Source organism: Scyliorhinus canicula, chromosome 18 (genome assembly GCF_902713615.1).
Source record: "Scyliorhinus canicula chromosome 18, sScyCan1.1, whole genome shotgun sequence".
Classification (NCBI taxonomy): Eukaryota; Metazoa; Chordata; class Chondrichthyes; order Carcharhiniformes; family Scyliorhinidae; genus Scyliorhinus; species Scyliorhinus canicula.
The window spans coordinates 38,750,979-38,771,651 of NC_052163.1; the positions used below are offsets into that span (position 1 = coordinate 38,750,979).

The window sequence follows — 20,673 nt, forward strand, 5'->3', positions numbered from 1 at the left end:
CTCCACGACCTTCTGAAATTTGAATTGAAACAGCTCCATTGCAGATTTTCTTTCTCCAGATCTTGCCTCTGTTTTCACACCTTGGTGCAAATGGTGTCATACTGGAATACGAAGACATGTTTCCATATGAGGGAAAGCTGCAAGTCTTAAGGTCCCCAAATGCTTACAGGTAAAGGGTTTATAAATGTATGATTTACTGTATGTAACTTTGATTTTTGTTTCTTAACCATGAAGTCCCTTTGCAAAACATCCATTATTTTACCATTTAAAATGTTATGGAGAATACTGAAAATAATGCCCGTGTTTATTTTTTAAACTCTGGAATTATCAGCAAATTTTTGTCAATCTGATTAATTCCAGGTGTTTTGGTGCAGCAGTTCTATTTCATTATCCTAAAGCTAGACAATAATCTGCACAGTAATACCATTTCAGTTCATTATTGTTTGTAGTTACAGTCTATAATGTCAGGGCACTTTATTCAACTCTTTAATTGGTCACATTGCTATGGAATTGGAATTACAAAGTCCTGCCTCGCTGGATTGCTGCTTTTTACCCTGCACTTGAATGATCATTTAATTCATTTAAAATTTGCTCCTAGTTTGTCACTCTTGGACCACTAATCCTCATGGGCGATGAGCACAATTGTAGATTTTCATTTACACAAGTAACAGTAAAGTCTGTGGAGTCCCATTTAGTGAATACTCATGTTACTTGTTTGTGCACTGTGATCCTTGTGGCCAAATTGTGAAAAACAGCAGTAAAGATAGTTCTAAAACGCCTGACTAACACAAGAGAGACAAATCGGGGCTTCCGGTGTGGACCATGAAGTAAGTGGTCACACGCAAGGCAGCTCCTGCCCAAGGTTACAGAAAAGAGCTCTTTTTTACTCAATATGGGGTGGAATTTTGATGAAAAGACGTAGGTGAATGTTGGAGGAGTACTTTCCCCCAGGAATGGTATGTCTCTTGGTTACCAGACCCGGCAGAAACAGTGAAAGATTTGGCTGAAGCTGCAGCAAAGACAAAAGCCTCTTCCAGCATGCAGGCGGGGAAAGGGCAAGCTTAAAGGCTTCAAGCTGACTTGAGGGCTTTTATTAAAGCTGAATTCTAGCAGCAGAGGGAACAGCTGAGAAAAGATCTCGCCAAGGCCATTGAAGAAGCGATGACGAGACTTTCGGTGGCGGCCACGGAGGAGTAGGTTGCACATTTGGCAGCTCCCATCTGGAACCGACTCTCAGACCTTTTTTAGGAGTTTCCACGGACATTTTGGGGCAGATTGGTGAAGCGAACACTGCCAAAAGGATTCCCTCTCTGTTGTATGGAAGCTGGACCAGGAGTGGCTGGCGAAGCGTTTAAGTCCCATCAGAGAGAGCGTGCGGACCGGGCGCTGAGGCACGGCATGGCAGCCGGCATAGACCAGGGTGCATGGGCGCAGTGGGCACAGGAGCAACAGGAGTTCCTTTGCGGTTGTTTTGCTGATCTTAAAAAGGACATGCTGGCCCCGATGAAGACATCAATAGACCAAATGATCGCAACTCAGGCAACACAAGGGAAAGCGATTCCAGGAAATGGAGAAAAAGCTATCCGACCATGAGGACGAGTTGGTTGTATCAGCCCTTAAGGTGGAGGCGCAGGATGACCTCCACAAGAAGTGGCAGGAGAGGCTGGAGGACCTAGAAAACAGGTCCAGGAGACAGAACTTGAGAATTGTGGGCCTCCCCGAAGGTGGGGAGGTGTCGGATGCGGGAGCATTTGTGTCCAAGATGCTGGAGACGCTGGAGACCTCGACCCCTGGAGCTGGACGGGGCGCACAGAGCCCTTGCAAGGACGCCCAAGGCAAATGAAGCGCCGAGGGCCATGGTGGTGAGATTTCATTGCTTCTCAGACAAGGAACTTGGCTTGCGGTGGGCAAAAAAAGAACCGAGCAGCAGGCGGGAGAACAGCGTGATACGCATCTACCAGGACCTGGGTGTGGAGCTGGCTAAGAGTCGTGCTGGATTCAACCGGGCGAAGGCGACCCTCTTCAGCAAGGGCGTGAAATTTGGGATGCTACACCCAGCGAGGCTATGGGTCACGTACAAGGAACGGCATCACTATTTTGAGACGCCGGACGAGGCGTGGTCATTCGTCAAACAAGAAAAGCTGGACTTGAATTAAAGGACAGTTAGGCTTTGGTGGAATGCAGCGGTGGGGCTGGGTAACACGGTACCGTTTCTAATATAAGATTGTATACAATGTTGGGTGCGTGTAAGGGTTGTGGTGGTGGCTGGAGGGTGCAGTGTTTTCGGCAAAGTTGAGATACAGAGAGGGGAGGGGGCCCTGTACTTAGTGCAAATTTTCGGAAAGTTGGAGCCTTGGTTCAACAAGTGTCTCCTCACGGGGCAATGTTAGTGTCTTCTGTTTATTTTTTGTTTTGTATTACTATTTACTCATTGGGGCTGGAGAGGTAGTTTGATTGGTTTATTCACGTGGGGAGAAGGGTCCGGACAATGAGGCGACAGGGGCGGGAGCTGCCAGGGTCAGCATGGGTCATCTGACTCTCGGAGCGTAGTGGGGGGTGAGCAAGTGACCAGCTGGTGCTTGGCGGGGGGTTTTGGGTCATGGGGCTGTTAGGGGGGGAGGGGGTGATGCTGCTTTGCTGACAGAGGAGGTATCAATTTTGGGGTACCAATTGAGGGTCGGGGGCGGCGGCCCCCTGTGGGGGCGCTTGTGTAAGCGAAGGGCGCGTGCTCGAGGTTGGCCAAGAAAGGGCGATGGCTAGTTGGTGGTGGCCTGGGGGGGGGGGTAGGGGTTTGAACGGGCCGGTCAAAAGAACGCGCGTGTTCGCGCATCTAAAGGGGTTAAAGGCAGACGTAGCAATGCTTCAGGAGGCACATTTAAAGCTCGCAGATCACACGAGATTGAGAAAGGGATGGGTAGGCCAGGTGTTCCATTCAGGGCTGGATTCAAAGACCAAGGGGGTAGCAATTCTGATCCGTAAGAGTGTGGCATTCAAGGCTCAGAGAATTGTGGCAGATAAGGGGGGCACGTATATAATGGTGAGTGGGAGGGGGTCCGAGTGGTGTCCGTGAGCATCTACGCTCCGAATTGGGATGATGTGGAATTTATGAGACGCATGCCAGGCAAAATCCCGGACTTAGAGTCACATCACCTGATCATGGGGGGAGACTTTAACACAGTCATTGACCCCGAGCTGGACTGGTCGAAGTCCAGGACAGGGAAGAGACCAGCAGTGGCTAAGGACCTGAAGGGAGGTTCGCGCGGCCGAGAGCGAAGGAGTTCTCTTTTTTTCTCCCACGTTCATAAGGTTTATTCCCGCATAGACTTCTTTGTCTTGAGCTGGGCGTTAATCCCAAAGGTGGCGGGAACAGAATACTCAACAATCACAGTCTCGGACCATGCCCCACACTGGGTGGACCTGCGGCTTAGTGAGGAGAGAGGGCAGCACCCACTCTGGAGACTGGATGTGGGGCTGCTGGCAGACAAAGAGGTTTGCGGGCGGATTAGCAGGAACATCCAGAATTACCTGGAAACAAACGATACGGGTGAGGTAGCAGCGGCAACAGTCTGGGAGGCTCTGAAGGCAGTTGTCAGAGGGGAACTCATCTCAATTCGATCCCATAGGGAAAAGAGAGAAAGAGCGGAGAGGGAGAGACTGGCAGAGGAGATACTCCGAGTGGACAGGAGCCCCCGAGGCAGGGCTACTGAGGGAGCGGCAGAGTCTGCAGGCGGAGTTTGAACTGCTGACCATAGGGAAAGCGGTAGCACAGCTGAGGAAGGCAAGGGGGGCAGCCTATGAGTACGGGAAGAAAGCGAGTAGAATGCTGGCACACCAACTGCGAAAGAGGGAGGTGGCCAGGGAAATCGGGGGAGTAAAGAATAAGGAGGGTAACACGGTCTTGGATCCGGGGAGGTGAACAAAGTCTTTAAGGAGTTCTACAGTAAACCATACAAGTCGGAGCCCCCGACGGGTGCGGAAGGGCTGAGGCAATTTTTGGACCAGTTGAGGTTTCCAAAGGTGGAAGAGGACCCAGTGGAGGGGCTGGGGGCCCCGATTGAATTGGAGATTATCAAGGGTATAGAGGGCATGCAATCGGGTAAAGCCCCGGGGCCGGACGGTTACCAGGTAGAATTCTATTAAAAAATTTCGGAAATATTGAACCCACTCCTGATGAGGACCTTCAATGAGGTAAGAGAGAAAGGAACCCTCCCCCCAACAATGTCAGGCTTTGATCTCACTCATTCTTAAACGGGGGAAGGACCCGGAGCATTGCGGGTCATACAGGCCGATTTCTCTTTTAGACGTGGATGCCAAATTGCTAGCTAAGATTCTGGCCACAAGAATTGTGGATTGCGTCCCAGGGGTGATAGAGGAAGACCAGACTGGGTTTGTTAAAGGCAGACAACTCAATACCTATGTCCGGAGACCTTTGAATATTATTAGGATGCCCTCCGAGGGAGGGGAGGCGGAGGTGGTAACAGAGATGGACGCAGAGAAAGCCTTTGACCGGGTGGAGTGGGAGTACCTGTGGGAAACGCTGGGGAGGTTCAGGTTTGGTGAGGGCTTATTGGCTGGGTACAATTGCTGTATCAGGCGCCTGTAGCAAGTGTAGGTACAAACTGGCTGAGGTCGGGGTACTTCGAACTTCACCGGGGAATGAGGCAGGGGTGTCCCCTCTCCCCGTTACTATTTGCCCTAGCTATAGAATCACTAGCTGTGGCGCTGAGAGCCTCGAGGAACTGGCGTGGACTGGGGAGGTGGGGGGGGGGGGGGGGGGGGGGGGGGGGTGGGGGGGGGAGGTGGGGGGGGGGAGGTGGGTGGAACATCGGGTCTCGCTATACGCGGATGATTTGCTCCTGTACATTTCAGACCCTGTGGAGGGGATGGGGAGGTTCTGCTGATCCTGAGGGATTTTGGTAGTTTTTCAGGGTACAAACTGAACATGGGAAAGTGCGAGATGTTTGTGATCCAGGCCAAGGGGCAGGAGGAGAGACTGAAAGAGCTGCCGCTTCGGATGGTAGAGAAAAGTTTCCGTTACCTGGGTATACAGGTGGCCAGGAAATGGGATGCCCTGCACAGGCTCAACCTGACCCAGTTGGTGGAGCAAATGGAAGGGGACTTTAAAAGGTGGGACATGCTCCCGCTGTTACTGGCAGGGGGGGTGCAGACCATGAAAATGACTGTCCTCCCCAGATTTTTGTTTGTCTTTCAGTGCCTCCCCATCTTCATCCCTAAGGCCTTTTTTTTTAAATAATTTTTATTGAAAGAATTTTTTACATGGAGATATTTACCCCAACTAACTATAAAATATTACAGAATATTCCCTCTTAACAAATATCCCCCCCCGCCCGAACTCGCGCGCGCGTTGTCCCTCCCCCCCCTCCCCCCTCCCCAAAAACGAACAAAGCAACAATCAACATCAGACATGAACTGCGAGCAAATTTGCCCGCATTTCAACCGTAAATAACCCACCACAACCGTTGTTGCCACCCCCCCCCCCCCCCCCCCTCCCCTCCCCCCCGGGTTGCTGCTGCTGCGACCTCTGTACCCTATCTCTGAGCCAAAAAGTCGAGGAAGGGCTGCCACCGCCTGAAGAACCCTTGTACCGACCCTCTCAGGGCGAATTTGACCCTTTCCAACTGAATAAAGCTTGCCATGTCGTTAATCCAAGTTTCCACGCTTGGAGGCCTCGCGTCCTTCCACTGTATTAGTATCCTTCTTCGAGCAACTAGGGACGCAAAGGCCAGCACTCCTGCCTCTCTCGCCTCCTGTACCCCCGGCTCCACCCCAACCCCAAAGATCGCAAGTCCCCATCCTGGTTTGACCCTGGATCCCACCACCCTCGACACCGTCCTTGCCACCCCCTTCCAGAACTCCTCCAGTGCCGGACATGCCCAAAACATATGGACATGGTTCGCTGGACTTCCCGAACACCTGACACATCTGTCCTCACCCCCAAAGAACCGACTCATCCTTGTCCCCGTCATATGGGCTCTATGTAGCACCTTAAATTGAATGAGGCTAAGCCTCGCACATGAGGAGGAAGAATTAACCCTCTCCAGGGCATCAGCCCATGTCCCATCCTCTATCTGTTCTCCCAGCTCCCCCTCCCACTTGGCTTTCAGCTCCTCTACTGATGCCTCCTCCGCCTCCTGCATTACTTTGTAGATGTCCGATATCCTCCCCCCTCCGACCCAGACCCCCGAGAGCACCCTATCACTCGCCCCCCTACTGGGGAGCAAGGGAAACCCTTCCACCTGGCGTCTAGCAAATGTCTTCACCTGCAAATGTCTAAACATGTTTCCCGGGGGGAGCCCGAATTTCTCCTCCAGCTCCCTCAGGCTCGCAAACCTCCCATCTACAAACAGATCCTTCAGCTGCCTGATGCCCACCCTGTGCCAGCTCTGAAATCCCCCGTCCATGTTCCCCGGGATGAATCTATGGTTCCCTCTTAACGGTGCCTCCATCAGACCTCCCACTTCCCCCCTGTGATGCCTCCACTGCCCCCAGATCTTGAGGGTGGCCGCCACCACCGGGCTCGTGGTGTACCTCGTGGGAGGGAGCGGCCATGGCGCCGTTACTAGGGCCCCCAGGCTTACGCTGCCACAGGACGCCCTCTCCATTCGTTTCCAAGCTGCCCCCTCCCCTTCCATCATCCACTTGCGCACCATCGATACATTTGCCGCCCAGTAATACCCCGAAAGATTGGGTAGTGCCAGCCCTCCACTATCCCTACTCCGCTCCAAGAAGACCCTCCTCACCCTTGGGGTACCGTGCGTCCACACATAGCTCATGATGCTACTCGTCACCTTTTTGAAGAAGGCCCTGGGGAGGAAGATGGGCAAGCACTGAAATAAAAACAAAAACCTCGGGAGGACCGTCATTTTAACGGACTGCACTCTGCCCGCCAGCGACAGCGGCACCATGTCCCACCTTTTAAATTCCTCCTCCATCTGTTCCACCAGCCTGGAGAAGTTCAGCTTGTGGAGAGTCCCCCAGTTCCTTGCCACCTGCACCCCTAAATATCTAAAACTCTTTCCTGCTCTCTTAAACGGGAGTCTCCCGATTCCCTCTTCCTGGTCCCCTGGGTGTATCACAAATACCTCACTCTTGCCCCAGTTTAGCTTGTACCCCGAAAAGTCCCCAAATTCTGCTAGCAGTTCCATCACCTCCGGCATTCCCCCTTCTGGGTCTGCCACGTATAGCAGCAGGTCGTCCGCGTATAGCGATACCCGGTGCTCCTCCCCGCCCCTTGTCAGCCCTCTCCACCCCCCCGAGCCCCTCAGTGCCATCGCCAACGGTTCAATTGCCAGTGCGAAGAGCAGGGGGGACAAGGGGCACCCCTGTCTGGTCCCCCGGTGGAGCCCAAAATACTCCGATCTCCTACCATTCGTCACTACACTTGCCGTCGGGGCCGAATAGAGCAGCTTCACCCATTTAATAAATCCCTCCCCAAATCCAAACCGTTCCAGCGTCTCCCACAGGTACTTCCACTCCACCCTATCAAATGCTTTCTCCGCGTCCAATGCCACCACTATCTCCGCCTCACCCTCCACTGCCGGCATCATGATGACGTTTAGCAGTCTCCGCACGTTCGTATTAAGCTGCCGCCCTTTCACAAAACCCGTCTGGTCCTCGTGTATCACCCCTGGCACACAATCCTCTATCCTGGTAGCCAGGATCTTTGCCAGCAACTTAGCGTCCACATTCAGGAGCGAGATAGGCCTATATGACCCACACTGCACGGGGTCCTTGTCCCGCTTCAAGATCAGAGAGATCAGTGCCTGCGACATTGTCGGGGGCAAAGCCCCCCCCTCCCATGCCTCGTTGAAGGCTCGTACCAGCACAGGGCCCACCAAATCCGCATATTTTTTGTAAAATTCCACCGGGAACCCGTCTGGCCCCGTTGCCTTCCCCGTCTGCATATGCCCAATCCCCTTGACTAGCTCCTCTAATCCTATCGGCGCCCCCAGCCCCTCTACCAGCTCCTCTTGGACCTTGGGGAACCTCAATTTGTTCAAGAAGCCCTCCATCCCCCCTCCCCTCGTCGGCTGCTCTGACCGATACAGCTCCTTATAGAAGTCTCTGAAGACCCCATTTCATCCCTAAGGCCTTTTTTAAGCAGGTGAGTAGGATCATTACGGGCTTTGTGTGGGTGAATAAGGCCCCGCGAGGAAGGAGATCACTGTTAAAGCGCAGTCGAGGTTGGGGGGGGGGGGGGGGGGTTGGCGCTGCCGAACTTTAGCAGCTACTACTTGGTGGCCAATATAGCTGTGATTAGGAAGTGAGCGATTGGTCGGGGGGAGGTGGGGCGCAGCGGCGTGGGAGCAGCTGGAGGTGGCGTCATGTAAAGGTACCAGTCTGGGAGCTTTGTTAACAGCTCCTTTGCTGTTCTCGCCGACTCGTTACTCCACAAGTCCGGTGGTGGTGGCGACACTGCGGATTTGGGGACAGTGGAGGAGGTACAAGAGGGTGGAGGGAGCGTCGGTTTGGACCCCGATATGCAACAACTACAGGCTTGACCCGGGTAGGATGGATGGTGGGTTCCAGAGCTGGCAGAGGGCAGGCATCAGAAGGATGGGAGATCTGTTCATAGACGGAAGCTTTCCCAGTTTGAAGGCGCTCGAGGACAAATTTGATCTGCCACCAGGAAACGCCTTTGAATATCTGCAAGTACGAGCCTCCCTGAAAAAAACAGGTAGTGGCCTTTCCGACGCTGCCGCCACCGAGGATAACAGGACAGGGTGGTCTCCGGCACCTTTGTGGGGGAGGGGAGGGTGTCGGATATCTACCAGGAACTACAGGAGGCGGAGGGAACCCCGGTGGAGGAGCTCAAGGGCAAGCGGGAGGAGGAGCTAGGTGAGGAGTTGAAAGCGGGTCTGTGGGCAGAGGTCCTGGGCAGGGTTAATTCCTCCTCATCATGCCAGGCTCAGTCTAATTCAATTTAAGGTGGTCCACCCGGCACACATGACGGCAGCGAGAATGAGCAAGTTTTTTGGGGTAGAAGACAGTTGTATGAGGTGCAAGGTCAGCCCTGCAAACCATGTCCACATGTTTTGGGCATGCCTGGAGCTTAGAGTGTTCTGGCAAGGGTTCGCGAGGGCAATGTCCAAGGTGCTTACCACACAGGTGGTGCCGAGTCCAGAGATAGCGATCTTTGGAGTGTCAGAAGACCCGGGAGTTCAGGAGGCGAAAGAGGCCGACGTCTTGGCCTTTGCCTCCCTAGTAGCCCGGAGATAGATTTTATTAATGTGGAGGGACTCGAAGCCCCCAAGTGTAGAGACTTGGGTTACCGACATGGCTGGGTTTCTCAGCCTCGCGAAAATAAAGTTTGCTTAAGAGGGTCTACGCTAGGGTTCTCTCAGAACATTCTCTTTTTGCACTATGTCAATGTTCACTCTGGTTTGTTTTTTTATTATGGTTACTACTGTTTTATTATGAAAAATTCTGCAAAACCTTAATAATAATACTTTTAAAAAAACAAGAGAGACAAATCTGAAATATTCACAATAATTTATGCTGCAGAAGAAAAGGTGTTGATTATTTGGAATGTCAACTGCGGCTGAGGCATTGCTGGGGAGAAAGCGACAGGGAACAAAAGGCTCCTCGAGTGCCCGAGTAATTCAAGGCTTGAACATGTTCCTTTTGTTTGCAGAGAACTGGTCCCTATGTATGTAAATGAGCCACATTGTGTGCTCGACTAATTATCTTAAATTAGTTGTCTTTTTGCACTGGCTGCAGCAGCCTATTGTTGGAAAATAATACAGCAGAGTAACAGCTGTCAGGGTATTGATATTCCTTACAGCAGAAGGTGGACGGTTCTGGGAACAGAAAAAAAGGATGCTGGAATTCAGCAGAGATTTGTTCAGGATCCCTTGCTGTTCAAATTGTTTATAAATGTTGTGGGCCTTGTAGTAAACATATTGCAATTGACACTCGGAGTTTTAGCCAGATGCTAAGTAAGAGGACCAGACAACTCAGATGCTTGTAGGAACTGAACAGATGAGCTGAGGAATGATTGTAGATTTTAATGTAGATTAATTGGGATACACGGTAGCATAGTGGTTAGCACTGTAGCTTCACAGCGCCAGGGTCCCAGATTCAATTCCGGCTTTGATCACTGTGTGTGGGGAGTCTGCATGTTCTCCCCGTATCTGCGTGGGTTTCCTCCTGGTGCTCCGGTTTCCTCCCACAAGTCCAGGAAGACGTGCTATTAGGTCATTTGGACATTCTGAATTCTCCCTCTATGTACCCGAACAAGCGCCTGAATATGAAGACTGGGGGCTTTTCACAGTAACTTCATTGCAGTATTAATGTAAGCCTACTTGTGACAATGAAGATTATTATTAAATGTCAGGTAATGTGTATTGAATCATTCTTGAAAATTTCCAAATTCTGTGAGTTATCAGCATTGTATATATATATTTAAATTTGTGTGTTTTTGAGGCAGCCCTACCTCGAAACAGAAGCTGAACTGATAACGAAATTTGAAAATGAAGCAGAAAAGGTAAACGCAGAAATGAAATTGAACTTCCCAGTATCTAGGGGAATCAGGACCAAGCGAGGTTGGGAAATTGAAGCTGGTTGAAAGATATGAAAGAGCACAGATCACTCCAAGCTGTGCAGTTGCAGTATTGAATCCACTAGAGCAGGACAGACAAGCTGAAGAAAACCTGAGAAGAAGCGACTGGATCCAGAAGCTGAGAATAAGCAAAGAGAATACGTTGCTGCTGTTGTTTCTGTTACTTGAAGATAACAGTGGTGGATCCACGCCATCTAGGCCGAGTTGAGCAGGTTCTCAGATATGTGCCACTTGTGCTAAAGACCATACTTTGGGTTGATGTGTGCTGTTGTTGGCTGGGGATCAGACCAGCTCCTAGAAAGAGAGGAGCTGAAATTTCTCATGAGGAAGACCGAGTTGAAGTTTGTGACACACAATGTTAACTAAAATCTGAGTGAACTGCTGAGCAAATTTGTAAGATCTTTCTTTATTATATCTGTCATTAAATGTGCAATTTATAGTTTGTATTCGACCAAAAATGTTTGACTCATGTTAATGCTGGATTTTAGCGTATAGGATAGATAGTATTTGGTGTTTGCTTTATTGACACTTGTAGGGTGAAAAAATTCTGTTTGCGCCATGGAATCTTGTGTACAATATAAACTCTATACATCTATGAATGTTACGCCTACAAGACATCTATTTTCGGTCTTACATTCAAAGCTGAGTCCCAATCTACCTTAAGATCTGGTGTACACTCAATATTTTTGGTTCTTTATTAACAGGCTTGTTTAAAATCCATAAATTAAAACATTCTTTCAGAAGAAATGGGGGATTAATTATCTAATCCAGTCCATGTGAATCATTGTTTCTGCAGGTTAACTGGAAGTGACATCTGATAGCAGGGGAACAAATACTCCAAGCTGTTGTGTCCACTTACATGAAATAGCTGTACGGGTAAAGTAGCAGGAGTACCTACTGCACTTGTATCTTATTGGACTTTAAACTGTCGATACTTTTTAAATTACAAAATGCTGAAGGTGACAACGTGAACAATTGTTAACGTCTTTGTTATCCACCACCTTGTGGCCTGTGAGTGCTTGAACCATGTGCTTGCACAAGCTTTAGATGTACTCAGCCATGCAAATTCAGAAGAAGTGGCTTAGAAGGACAGCCAGGCAGCATGGCCACCAATGTTTTTTGTCAGCAAACACAAATGCAAGTCTACACGCCTTGACTCGAGTGTAAAACGCTGATGATTGCTTTAACTGCTGTCCGCTCCCGGGAGACAGAATGTCTGGCTACCCTGTGATATTTAACTTAACATCTGACAAAATTCAAGCAGCTGTGGAGGAGCCAGGAATGGGAGGCATATGGAAAATTGCAGTTTATGTTGATGCCTAATAACGCTGTACATTTTGCATTGCAGTCCGTCAGACATCAGAGAAATTCTAACTCTTGCCAGAATGCTTAATTTTGAAGTAATTCCGTTGGTGCAAACCTTTGGCCACATGGAGGTGAGTTTAGAAACAAAATAAAGTGAAAGGCTGTATTGGGCTAAATTTTATTAAATCTACAACAAAGATTGGTGAACTTTACTGTAACTGATAGGCCCAGAACTTGCGCTCTCTGGAGGGTCGGAGACTGGATGTACCCCAGAGGTTGAACTATGGGACCTCTTGGAAATCCAATTGCAAGGACTCCACAGGAATTGCCTGGGAAATTTAAACTTCCGTTGGGCAATTCTCCTGTGTCTGGAACCCTCCGAAGAAGTCTCCAAATGTGAGTTAGAGAGGAGACTTTGGAGGGTTCTGATTTACTTAACCTGGATAGCGAACCATGAAGTATTAGACAGGTAAAAAAAAACATGTCAAACCCTGAACTCCATCCCAACTTCCCACTGGACCCCTGCCTGACTCTCCGACTCCCATTGACCCGGTGGCACAGTGGTTAGCACAGTTGCTTCACAGCTCCAGGGTCCAACGTTCGATTCCCGGCTTGGGTCATTGTCTGTGTGGAGTCTGCACGTTCTCCCCGTGTCTGCGTATGTTTCCTCCATTTGCTCCGGTTTCCTCCTACAGTCCAAAGATGTGCAGGTTAGGAGGATTGGCCATGTTAAATTGCCCTTAGTGTCCAAAAAGGTTAGGTGGAGTTACGGGGATGGAGTGAAGGCATGGTGTTTAGTGGGGTGCTCTTTCCAAGAGCTGGTGCAGACTCGATGGGCCAAATAGCCTCCTTCTGCACTGTAAATTCTATAATTCTATGACCCTCCGACCTAAACCATCGCTCCAACTCTTCCCAATCCTCTGACTTCGTCCCCACCCACAACCTCACCACTGTACCCAGCTGACACCCTCCCCACACTACCCTCTTCACTCACACTCATGCACTAACAAATCAAAAAGCTGTACAAATGCCCCAAAGCTGTTCAGCATGTTCGTGAATAAAGACTTCCCAAAATACAGCAGTTAGTTCCGTAAAAAGGGAGTGCAACTTGGCTTCCCTCGCAACCTTGCAGCGTGAAGGAGGACACCAGAACAGGTATGCTCTGCATTTTTGAAGATGCTCCGTTCCAGAAATGCGGAGCTCCATCTTCGAAGTAGAAAAATAGGAGTGGGGTGGCAGTCCATCAGAGATTGCCACTCCTCGGACCAATCGGACCATGATTTCTCAAAACAGAATGCATAAGAAACTGCAATATTAACTTAAGTGCGGTAGCCTTGTGGATAGCACAATTGCTTCACAGCTCCAGGGTCCCAGGTTCGATTCCAGCTTGGGTCACTGTCTGTGTGGAGTCTGCACATCCTCCCTGTGTCTGCGTGGGTTTCCTCCGGGTTCTCCGGTTTCCTCCCACAGTCCAAAGATGTGCAGGTTAGGTGGATTGGCCATTCAAAATTGCCCTTAGTGTCCAAAATTGCCCTTAATGTTGGGTGGGGTTACTGGGTTATGGGGATAAGGTGGAGCTGTTGACCTTGCGTAGGGTGCTCTTTCCAAGAGCCGGTGCAGACTCGATGGGCCGAATGGCCTCCTTCTGCACTGCAAATTCTATGATAAGTGCATTTGCTTAAAGTTTTGATAACGGGATCTAAAGCTTTGCACAATTTTGCCATATTTGTTAGTGTTTTAAATATAGTACATTAGAGTAACGACTGGACTAATCTTTTTAGTATGGGTTATGATATCTCGTGCACTAAATCCTGAATAGCCCTTGATGTATTTGTCTATGGTTGTACCTCTGGTCAGTGTGGGATGAGAAACCCGTGAGAGATTTCTGTATACCAGATCCCGAATGCGTGGTTCTTTTGTTAAGTTGCGTTGATTGATGCTTTATTTTTCAACCTTTTTCCTACAGTTTGTGCTTAAACATAAAACATTTTCTCATCTCCGTGAAGTGAAATATTTTCCTAATAGTCTCAATCCTCATAAAGCGGAATCTATGGAATTAGTAATATCCATGATTGACCAGATTACGACAATACACAAAGACCTAAAATGGATTCACATTGGATCAGATGAGGTACTGCAACAATTATGTGGAAGGTTTTTTGCGTATTTTGCGAAAATATCATTTGATCTTGGAGGCGATTCGGTTAACCTTGTACTGTTACATGCTACCTACCTTTTTAAAAATGAAAATTGTTCATCTATATATTATCTTTAGGTTTATTACCTTGGTGAAGGCGAAGAATCCAAGAAATTGTTTGAGACAAGTCAAACAAATAACGATAGTCTGTTCCTGTCTCACGTGAAAGCTGTTGCAAGTTACATCATTACTGCCCACCCAAATGTGAAACCCATATTTTGGGATGACATGCTTCGAAATATCAGTGAAGAGAAACTTAAAGGTATTATTGTCTTGTCAGTGACTCCATTTAAACTAAAAGTATGAAAGAAAATAAGCACTTAGCTCTAAGTTCTGATTTTCAGCTGACTGTTTTTTCAGCACTGTGCATGTGGTTTAGGTCAACTATAACAAGGAAACACGGGGGATGCGGCACGTGGCACAGTGGTTAGCACTGCTGCCTATGGCGCTGTGGACCCGGGTTCGAATCCCGGCCCTGGGTCACTGTCTGTGTGAAGTTTGCATATTCTCCCCGTGTCTGTGTGGGTTTCGCCTCCACAACTAAAAGATTTGCAGGTTAGGTGGATTGGCCACGCTAAATTGCCCCTCAATTGGAAAAAAAAATTGGCTACTCTAAATTTATATTTTAGAAAAAAAAAAGGAAACATCTGCAGCCCTTAAGATCTGCAGTTCTGGCACCAATGTCTTTTTGCATAGTGTTCTCTTTGCTGCTGTTGTATGCTACAGTGGGTGTCTGCTTGCATACCAGAACCAACAGAAGGTTGTTCAGTCTTGTCCGCCTGTGATCCAGAACAAAACTGTGCCAGACGTTTCACAGCATTGCACTACGCCAATGATGCCGCACTAACATTCCATACTGAGGAATGCCTTCACTGGCAAAATAGATAGACAGCAAAGACTTTGGTTTGACCATCAACATGGGGAACATCAATGCCATAGTCAAGAACGTTGCCATACTGTCATCAATCAGCATTGATAATGTATGTCTGGAAGTTGTTGATAGCTCTATAATCATCAGAAATCTGTCACTTGATGCTGAAATCAACAAGCACATTGCGGCTGTCATAGCCAAGCTGAGTAAGAGATTGTCCAAAAACAGCAACTTGTTAAAGAACGCCAAACTGCCAATTAAAAAAAAAATTTAAAGTGCCCAATTCTTTTTTCCCCAATTAAAGGGCAATTTAGCATCGCCAATCCACCTATCCTGCACATCTGACCTGGGGCTGGGACGAACCCAGGTCCTTGGCACAATGAGACGTGCTGCCCCATAACCTGCCAGTTTATCACATCTGTGCCCTGAATACACAGGTCTTTAGCAGTGAGACCTCAACAACTTGTATTACACTGGAGAAAAGGTGAAGTTTCCCCTTTCACTGTCTCAGACGTATCCTCAGCATCTCTTGGCGCATTCGAGTTACCAACTTGGAGGTCCTGGAGCATGCTAATTCCGTCAACTTACATTCATTACTAAGCAAACAATGTCTGTGATGATTTGACCCCATTTGTTGAATGGATGATGATAACGAGGGACCTTCTGTCTGGTGAACTTGACACTGAGTCACAATCAGCTGAATGTATCTACTTTTTTATTCATTCAAGGGATGTGGGCATTGCTGGCTAGGCAGCATTTATTGCCCATCCCTAATTGCTCTGGAGAAGGTGGCGATGAGCTGCCTTCTTGTGAATCGGAGCAGTCCATTTGGTGTAGATGTACCGTTGAGGTGCTGTTAGGAAAGGAGTTGCAGGGTTTTGACCCAGCGACAGTAAAGTAAATGCAATATTGTTCCAAGTCAAGATGGTGAGTTACTTGGAGGGGACCTTCCAGGGAGGGCTTTTCCCAGGGATCTGCTGCCCTTGTCCATCTAGATGGTAGTGCTTGTGGGTTTGGAAGGTGCTGCCTAAATAGTCTTGGTGCAACCTTGCGTCTTATGGAAGGTACATATTGCTGCTATTGTGTGTCGATGGTGGAGGGAGTGAATGTTTGTGGTAAGGGTGCCAAGCAAGTGGGCTGCTTTATCCTGGATGGTGTTGAGCTGCACTCAACCAGGTAAGTGGGAAGTATTCCATCACCCTCTTAATAATGATAATAATCTTTATTAGCGTCACAAGTAGGCTGACATTAACACTGCAATGAAGTTACTGTAAAAATCCCCGAGTCGCCACTTTCCGGCGCCTGTTCGGGTACACTGAGGGAGAATTCAGAATGTCCAATTCACTCAACAAGCACTTCCTTCGGGACTTGTGGGAGGAAACCGGAGCACCCGGAGGAAACCCATGCAGACACGGGAAAACGTTCAGATTCCGCTCAGACAGTGATCCAAGCCTGGAATCGAACCCGGGTCCCTGGTACTGTGAAGCAACAGTGCTAACCACTGTGCCTGAATTGTGCCTTGTAGATGGCGGAGAGGCTTTGGGGAATCAGGAGGAGGGTTACTTACCACAGGATTCCTAGCCTCTGACCTGTTCTTGTAGCCACAGTATTTATATGGCTAGTCCTGTTCAGTTTTTGATCAATTGTATCCCCCAGGATGTTGACCGTGGGGTCTTCAGCGATGGTATGCCATTTAATATCAACGGGCGATGGTTAGACTCTGTGTTGTTGGAGATGGTCATTGCCTGGTACGTGTGTAGCGTGAATGGTACTTGTCAGCCCAAGCCTTGATATTGTCCAGGTGGGCAGCACGGTAGCATTGTGGTTAGCACAACCGCTTCACAGCTCCAAGGTCCCAGGTTCGATTCCCGGCTTGGGTCACTGTCTGTGTGGAGTCTGCACATTCTCCCCATGTGTGCATGGGTTTCCTCCAGGTGCTCCGGTTTCCTACCACAGTCCAAAGATGTGCAGGTTAGGTGGATTGGCCATACTAAATTGCCCTTAGTGTCCAAAATTGCCCTTAGTGTTGTGTGGGGTTACTGGGTTATGGGGTGGAGGTGTGGACCTTGGGTAGGGTGCTCTTTCCAAGAGCCGGTGCAGACTCGATGGGCCAAATGGCCTCCTTCTGCACTGTAAATTCTATGATATATCTATGATTGCTGCATTTGGACATGGACTGCTTCAGTGTCTGAGGAGATGCAAATGGTACTGAACATTGTATAATCATCAGTGAACATCCGCACTTCTGACCCTATGATGGAAGAAAAGTTGATGAAGCAGCTGAAGATGATGGGGAACTCCTGGAGTGATGTCCTAGAACTGAGCGAACTGACCTCCAACACCCAGAACCATTTTCCTTTGTGCTTGGTATGATTCCAACCACCGGACAGTTTTCCCCCGATTCCCATTGACTCAAATTTTGCTTGGGCTCCTTGATGCCATACTCGATCAAGCGCTGCCTTGATGTCCAGACCAGTCACTCTCACCTCACCTCTGTCTGCTTGGGTTTCCTCCCGCAAGTCTTGCAAGACGTGCTTGTTGGGTGGATTGGACATTCTGAATTCTCCATCAGCTCTTGTATCCATGTTTGAACCAAGGCTGTAATGAAGTCAGGAGCTGAATTATCCTGGCGGAACCCAAACTGAGGTTCGGTGACAGGTACGTGGTAATCGTGGGAAGATTTCCTTACCCATATTTGACCTGAGTCGATATTGACAAGTCTATACCACTGTGCAGCCACCTTTGCTGGGACATGACAGACCTGGTGATGGTGGTGTCTGGGACATAGTCATACTCATTAAATCATACCTTATAGACAAGGTCAGACTTTTTCTGTGGGACAGCTCCCCCAATTTTGGCACAACCCCCCTGAGGTTAGTAAAGAGGACTTTTCAGTGTTGAAAGGGCTGAGTTTGCCATTGTCTCCAGTGCCTCAGTCAATGCCAAGTTGTCCATCCAGTTTTCTTCCTCTGAGACCTTTTAGTGGTTTGATCGAACTGATTGGCTTGCTTAGGCCATTTCAGCGGGCTTTTAAAAATCAACCACATTGCAGCAGTGAGTCCATAGTCATGTCAAGATTTCCTCCCCTAAGGACATTAGTGAATCAGCTTTTTTCAAAACACTGGTATCATGGTTCATCATTAGACATTCCCGATTTTTAAAATTGAATTCAAATTCTACCGCCTGCTGTGTTAGGATTCCAACCCAGGTCTCCAGTGCATTACTCACCCAGTGACAATACCGCTACTCCACCAGCTCCACTACACAGACAGCTGCAAATGAGATACGAAGGCCGGGATTTTGGAAACCGATTACTTGGAGGGGCATCAGAAGAGACGAAAAGAATGTAAAGCTTAACTGGCCTAAAAGATGGGCAGTTGGGTAGTACTGTTGCTTCACAGCGCCACGTTCCCAGGTTCAATTCCCAGCTTGAGTCACTATCTGTGCGGAGTCTGCACATTCTCCCTGTGTCTGCGTGGGTTTCCTCCCACAAGTCCCGAAAGTCGTGCTGTTCGGTGAATTGGACATTCTGAATTCTCCCTCTGTGTACCCGAACAGGCTCCGGAAAGTGGCGACTAGGGGCTTTTCACAATAATTTCATCGCAGTGTGAATGTCAGCCTACTTGTGACAATAAAGATTATTATTATAAGAGGGCTCAGAGAAAATAGGATCCAGCAATTCTACACCTTCTCTGCCCACAGTCTTCTGCAGGTGTAGAGAATGCTACGCAGAGTGGACTGGCTGAGATACATCAAGCGATGTTTAACATAAGAGTTGACCACCAAGGCACCGACCACCATCTCACGACATGAAAGACTGCCAGCTCAGGGTCATGTGCTACTCCATTGTTACTATTTGAGCACGTGGTGCAGCTTTGAATACTTTTTTTTTCTGCTCTTATTTTCACGAAAGTAGAATGACTTGCATTTATATAGCATCTTTCACAATCTCAATATGTCCCAAATTACTTCCAGCCAGCTAGTTACTTTCAAAGTGTAATTGCTGTTGTGAAGTAGGAAGTGTGGTAATGAATCTGTGCACCGCAAACTCCCACAAGCAGTAAGGTGATCATTCCCAGATAACCTATGTTGGTGATGTTGAAGAACAGATAGTGGCCAGCACACCAGGCATAACTGCCCTGCTTTCTTCAGAATTATGTCATCCAGCTGAGACGGGGCAGGTGGAGCCTCCATTTTAAAGTCTCATCAAAAAGATGGCATCTCTGCCTCTACAACACCTTCTCAGTACTCCACTGCAGTGCCAAGCTAGAGCTTTGAGCTCAAATCTCTGGGAACTTGAAACCACAAACCTCTGACTCAGACGCAAGCCTGTCACAACTGGCACCATTTTGAGCAGACGTTTGTTGGTGCCACCCCTTTTGTCTGCTGTAAGTGTTGCAGAGACGTTTTATATGCTGTGACTATAATATAGTCAAGGATGCAAATATGTGCGAATGTCTTCGCAATTTAAAATTATGTCTTCTGTCATCAAATCGTTTCTAATACGATTCCGGGGGATCTGCTGACCTTTGTCTAGCGCAGTACCTCTAATACACAACACAGTCACCATTCTTTACTTTGACAGGTTTTTCATTGCTTTTTAATTCACAGGTTGTGCTGTGTTTCTGTGGCAATCTATTTATTGTCCTTTAACTCATCCCACTTTCTCCAAATCAAAGGTGTAGCAATGGGTACCCGCATGGGTCCTAGCTATGCTTGCCTTTTTATGGGGTATGTGGAACATTCCTTGTTCCAGGCCTATCCGGGCCCCCTCCCACAACTCCTTTACCGATACATTGATGACTATTTTGGTGCTGCTTCATGCTCTCGTCCAGACCTGGAAAAATTCATCAACTTCGCTTCCAGTTTCCACCACTCCATCACTTTCACCTGATCCATGTCAGACACTTCCCTTCCCTTCCTTGATCTTTTTGTCTCCATTTCCGGCAATAGACTATCCACTAATATCCACTACAAGCCCACTGACTCCCACAGCTATCTGGACTGCAGCTCTTCACACCCTACACCCTGTAAGGACTCCATCCCTTTCTCTCAACTCCTTCGCCTCCACCGCATTTGTTCTGATGATGCCACTTTCCAAAATGGTGCTTTGAAAATGTGTTCCTTCTTCCTCGACTGTGATTTCCCACCTACAGTTGTTGACAGGGCCCTCAATAGTGTGCGGTCCATCTCCCGCGTTACTTCCCTTGCCCTGTCCCCTCCCTCCCAGAACAAGAATAGAGTCCCCCTCATCCTCACATCTACACATCTTCCCTTCACTCCCTCTGTCAGCATTCCGCAGAAAGCGTTCCCTCCGAGATAATCTAGTTCACTCCTCCACCATACCCAATACCTCTCCCATCACCCATGGCACCTTTCCATGCAATCGCAGAAGGTGTAACACTTGCCCCTTTACCTCTTCCATGCTTAACATCCCAGGCCCAAAACACACATTCCAGGTTAAGCAGCGTTTCACTTGCACCTCTTTCAATCTGGTCGATTGAATTCGCTGCTCCCAATGTGGTCTCCTCTATATCGGAGAGACCAAACACAGACTGGATGATCGCTTTGCTGAGGATCTTCGGTCTGTGCGCATTCAGGATCCTGACCTTCCCATTGCTTGCCATTTTAACAAACGACCCTGCTCCCATGCCCACATGTCTGTTCTTGGCCTGCTGCAATGTTCCAGTGAAGCTCAACCCAAACTGGAGGAACAAC

The 20,673-nt window shown here is 48.6% G+C and overlaps 1 protein-coding gene across 7 annotated transcripts in view; it reads left to right on the plus strand.

Moving 5' to 3' along the window:
- Positions 1-20,673, plus strand: part of LOC119953164 (hexosaminidase D-like) — a 60,539-nt gene that overhangs the window by 5,262 nt on the left and 34,604 nt on the right. For 5 of the 7 annotated variants that reach the window (XM_038777101.1, XM_038777103.1, XM_038777106.1 and 2 more), the window contains exons 3-6: positions 60-169; positions 11,931-12,018; positions 13,854-14,018; positions 14,163-14,346. In XM_038777101.1, the coding sequence (XP_038633029.1) occupies positions 60-169; positions 11,931-12,018; positions 13,854-14,018; positions 14,163-14,346 (547 nt within the window). Of the gene's footprint in view, positions 1-59; positions 170-11,378; positions 11,459-11,930; positions 12,019-13,853; positions 14,019-14,162; positions 14,347-20,673 lie in introns of all 7 variants that reach the window. The other 2 variants (XM_038777107.1, XM_038777108.1) reach the window with 2 other exon arrangements.